Source organism: Myotis davidii, unplaced genomic scaffold, assembly GCF_000327345.1.
Source record: "Myotis davidii unplaced genomic scaffold, ASM32734v1 scaffold72, whole genome shotgun sequence".
NCBI lineage: Eukaryota > Metazoa > Chordata > Mammalia > Chiroptera > Vespertilionidae > Myotis > Myotis davidii.
Genome location: NW_006284618.1, coordinates 5,292,905 through 5,297,704, shown reverse-complemented (window position 1 = coordinate 5,297,704; position 4,800 = coordinate 5,292,905). Strand labels below are relative to the sequence as shown.

General features: G+C 59.8%; 1 protein-coding gene across 1 annotated transcript in view; it reads left to right on the top strand.

Annotated features, from left to right (window-relative positions):
* Positions 1–4,800, top strand: part of DOCK1 (dedicator of cytokinesis 1) — a gene marked incomplete at its 5' end in the record, with an annotated part of 274,984 nt that overhangs the window by 2,751 nt on the left and 267,433 nt on the right. The window contains one exon of the mRNA XM_015572582.1: positions 3,977–4,017. Coding sequence (XP_015428068.1) covers positions 3,977–4,017 — 41 coding nt within the window. The remainder of the gene's footprint in view (positions 1–3,976; positions 4,018–4,800) is intronic.

Sequence of the window (4,800 nt, the reverse complement as noted above, 5' to 3'; positions counted from 1 at the left end):
TCTAGTTGTAGAGTTTACAGTCAGCCAGGCTTCCTGTGGTTCTGGATGAAGTCCGTGTTGTTTCTCTGAGGTATTAATCAATTGTTGTGAGCGGCATTAACTTCCCGGTGTTTATCTCTGCCGCCATCTTAGTTTCTCCAGCCTTGTCGTTTCTTACTTCCTTTTCTTTTTTAAATCCGTGACCCCGTTTTCTGAGGAGCAACAGAGCGGGTCAGAGCCGCGCAGGGCGGGGCCCAGGAGGCGGCTCCGGTTACCCCAGAGATGAGCCGGTGCTGCGGGGCGGCTCCGGCCCTGGTTCCCAGACCATGGTCTCCCCTGTGGAGTGTCTCTAAATTAGTTGGCGCTGTGGTTACTGTTGCACAGAAGAGACGCAGTCAAAGGAGGAACAAGAATATACTACCGTCTTTTGAGAGGCAAGGGCCGTTTGGTAAGATGGAGTTTGAGTGGTTGCGGCTTATGTCCTGCTCGGAGGAGTGGCTCCCAAATAGCACAGGAACCAGAAGCAGCGATGAAAACCCAACGTTTCAACAGCGAAGTTGCTTTCAGGTTGGGTTTAGCCAAACTGTTCCCAGGGGGCGGCGAGGTGGGGGGGAGGATCGGCAGCCGTCCCATCGGAACCAACTGGTGAACTTTGGGCGCAGGCTCGGGAATGCGCTCTGCCCGCTGGTGGGTGCGCTGGGCTTTTAGGTACCAGGGGAGCTCCGACTGGCTCTGTGACCCTGGCTCCGTGACCCTGGCTTCCTGACCCTGGCTCCGTGACCCTTGTCCAGGAGGCGCCTGAGACAGGCGGGCCTGGTCACACGTTCCCGTCCCTCCTTCCCCACGTACTGCACGCAGACTTAGACCCCATTCCGCTCGCACCCGGTTCCCTACAAACGTCCGCTGGAAAGAAAGAAAAGGCTGTAGCAGCGTCCTCCTCGGAGCAGATGTTCCCCCACAGACACAGGGCCCGTCCTCCTTCGGGGCAGGCGTCCTGGTGCTGGACGCCGTAGGCGGGTTTGCAGTGTTTACGGCCGATCGTCAGCTCGCCTTGTCTGCGCCCAGCGCCTGTTCACTGGCTGCGAGGAAACGGAGAGAAGTTCAGTCGAGGTTAAGGGATCGGACCGCTCCTCGCAGACACGTGCCTCATCTGAAGGGGCGTCTCTTTGGTTTCTGGCCCCGGGTCAGCGGTGGCGGGATCCGTTTAAGGAATGCGGGGCAGTGACACCGTTCCCCAGCAGGTAGCCGTTTCCTGGGCAGCGAGCGCGTGGGGACTGCGACTTCCTGTCCTTCCTTCCCCGGAGGAATGTCCTTGTTGAAGCGGGAGGTCCTCCGCGAGTCCGTGTCCCTGTCAGACATTTACCTTAAAAAAAATAACCGGAGAGCAGGCGTTTGACGTTTGGGCCGGCATCCCGAGAAAGGACCCTCAGTGAGCCTGTATTTGGCGGGCTAGCCACTCTTCCACGTTTTGCCCGGAGGTGTGGCTCAGTGGTTGAGCGTCGACCTATGAGCCAGGAGGTCAGGGTTCAATTCCCGGGTTTCATGCTCAATCCCAGTAGGGGGCGTGCAGGAAGCAGCCGATTCATGATTCTCTCTCATGATCATGGATGTTTCTTCCCATCCCTCTGTCCCTCTCCCTTCATGTCTGAAATCAATAAAAATATTAAAAAATATATTAAAAAGCATCTTCCAGGGTTTGTTTAGAATCCTCCACTCTTTGTAAAGACCTTTCACGGGCAGTGAACCCCCTTATTTTGGAAACCGTCCTTGGGTTTGAGTCAGAACCCGGTCGGAGAAAGGCGCCTGGGGGGAGTTTGGGCCCAGGAGACGTGGCGATGTTATTACCATCACCCGGAGGGGGACGGCGTTTCTGCCAGATCCTCGTGGTCCGTCTGCATTCCGCGCAGCGCGTGCGAGTTTGGCCCCCCCCCCTCCCCGCGTTCCCTCCCCCCTGCTCCCGCTTTTCCTGCACGAAAATTTATTTCTGTTTGTCAAATTTGATTTTCTTTCGCTATGTGATCCTTCTCAGGATATTACTGAGATTGCTCCAGAGAATATAAAATTTCGCAAGGATCGCTCTTTATATTAAGTTTCAAAAAAACGGATTTGCCCTCAGGCGATGATTAATTTCTGCATCTCGGGCTTCTGAAGGCGGGGGACTCGGACAGGAAAGGGAAGTGTAGGTCCCTGGACGTGGAAGGAGCTGTGAGGGGTCGTGGAGGACACCCCTGCCTCTAGAGTGTCCAGGGCCAGGCTGATCCGAGATCACAGAGGCTTAGGAAGTGACCCTCGTGTGGCCGTGGACGTGCCCGGCCTGCTGCCCACTCATTGCCATCAGGGTCCCAGGGGCTGGATGCTGACCCCGAGGGGTGCGCAGGCATTGCACGGAGATCAGGGCGTTATTATTATTATTACTTTTTTGGGGATTATTCTTTTGATGAAATCACAGTCTCTGCTGCAGCAAGATTCGGGCTTTGCCTCCTGCTGGTCTGAGGGAGCCCTCCGCCTGGGAGCTCTCGGAGGGCCGAGGCTGGGTCTGATCTGCCTACAGCCGAACTCTGCCAGCGCGGTGCCTGGCGCATGGCGTGTGGGCGCAGGCACTGGGAGGATCAGCGACAGTCCTGGGGGGAAACCCCCGGCTTTGCTGTGCTCAGGAAGGCCGTTAAAAGATGCGCTGCCCCTGCCAGGCGAGCAGAGGAAAGGTCCCCGCTCACTGCCCCCCTCCGCGTGGGGAGCCTATGGCTGTGTGAGTGGGTGTGTCCGCTCCTGTCCTTCCCCGATGGCGTGCCCCTGGCTTTCGTGGACGTGACTGTGGTCGTGCTCCCCGTCTGCTCCTGCCCGTGCGGAGGTGCACTCCTGCCGTCTCGGGGTACCCGGTCCGCAGCTCCCGCTGCTGGTGGGCGGCCCCACGTTTCACTCTCTGCCCTGCGGGCGCCCCCACACCTCCACTTCCCACCACCCCGGGTCCCCCAGCCCCGAGCTTCCTGCCTGTGGCCACTTCCCGTTTCTGAGCTAATTCCGACGCCCCGGTTTCTAAGGGTTGTCTTCAGTGCAGCCTAAAACCCGGCGTGTGGTCACCGTGTGCGGGTCGGCCCAGCACGCACCCTCCCCGTGCCGGCGGGGGTTCTGGGCTGGTCCTTGGGCTCCTGCGGGCGGAGTTGCATGTGAGCTGAGTGCATGGCCTGAAGTGACCTCAGGGCGACGGGGCTGAGGAAACACTGACGTCAGGCTGTGTGGGGGGCTGGGGGGCCGGGGTGCTGGTGCTGCCGGACCCACGGGCTTTTGCAGGGACAGCCTCTGCCCTCAGCCTGAGGGCGGTGCCGAGGGTGTGGTCCGGCCTGGCCCCTCTTTGAAGGGACTCTTCCCTTTAGTGGGGAATCCTGCCAACAGCTGCCCCATGTCCGCCTCCGCCCTCGCTGCTGTCTCCGCTCCCCACCCGAGGGATGGGGACTTGAATGTGGGCCAGGCCCCGAGGGGGTCGGGCCGGTGCCGGGGCCGCTGCTTCCTGTCGGGGCCTTGGCCACAGAAGCACTTTGTGAGTCCGTCGCCGCCCCGGGGCCCAGATCCTCGGCCTGGAAGCGGCAGGAAGTCCGCTCTCAATGGCACGTCTGTTGTGGGGCAGCTCTCGATCTGAGGATGCCGGCATTCGCACTTGGCAGCGACCCCAGCGCACGTCAGACAGAGGGAGGGACTGGAGGACGCGTTCTCAGGAGCCTGCGAGTGGGCACAGGGTCCTCCTCGGAGCTGCTGCTTAGCTTGGGCGACGCCCTCCAGGCCCCTGTGGCTAGTGGCGGGGGAGGAGCGGTGGCTGCCCGCTCAGGCCCTCTCAGGCCGCCAGCATGGTCTGCGGGCAGCCCCATTGCACATCCCAAAGCCCTGGGATCGTTCCGTCCTGGTGGCTTCCAGGGTCAGCAAAGCGATGCGCGCTCCTCCGCGTGCGGTGTCAGGGCCCCACGACGCCTCCTCGCACTGACCTCTCCCCTTTGTGTTTGTTTAGGCTGGTACAGAGGTTACACCTTAAGGAAAAAGTCTAAGAAGGTAAGTCGTTCTTCCCATTAAATCCAGCGCAGGTCCCTCCCTACATCACCCGTGAGAGGAAACCAGTTCCCTCTCGTTCCTGTCTGCGCCTGTTCCTCCTGCCTCTTTCTCTGAATTTAAACTCTGTGTGGGCTGTGGTGCGGACCGCCCTCCACCGTATTCTGGCCAATGTGTGCATAGGAACTGCAGCTGCGTGTCCCCGAGCGAATTGCTGGGCTGTGATAGGCTGTTACCCATGAATCCTCTTCTTTTCCTGGTAGAATTTTGGATCCTCGTTCAGCAAAGGAATGATCTGGGTAGAAGGACTTCAGAAAACAGCAGCAGCAAAAGGCGGAGGACGGGCCCCGATTTTCAATGGCGTCTCATCCTCGATGGCCAATGAATAGATTTGCGAGGCCCTCGCAGGCCTGCTTTTCTCTGAATGACGCCCGTTTCATGCCGCTGTGTCGCTCGCAGACGAAGGCGCCTCTGCGCCCCAGCCAGTCTGCACGCGTGGTGTGTGTGTGAGCTTCTGAGGCCGGGACCTGCCATTACAGCTCGGTCGCTGTGGCGGCCTCTCCATTCTTAGCTCCGTAAACCCAGGGATGGCTCTCCTGTGTCCTCCTGTGACGTGGAGCCCTCCCGGCCGTGGTCAGGCGGCCACATTCGCTGCCGTGTGCTTTCATGCCTAATTATGCTTGACAGGGGGTTCATCTTCCTCCTCTTTCCTAACCTTGCCTCTCATTATCTCCTGGCTGGGCTGGGCTCTGCTGGCAGTCCGGAGCCTGTAACCACGGCTTCCGC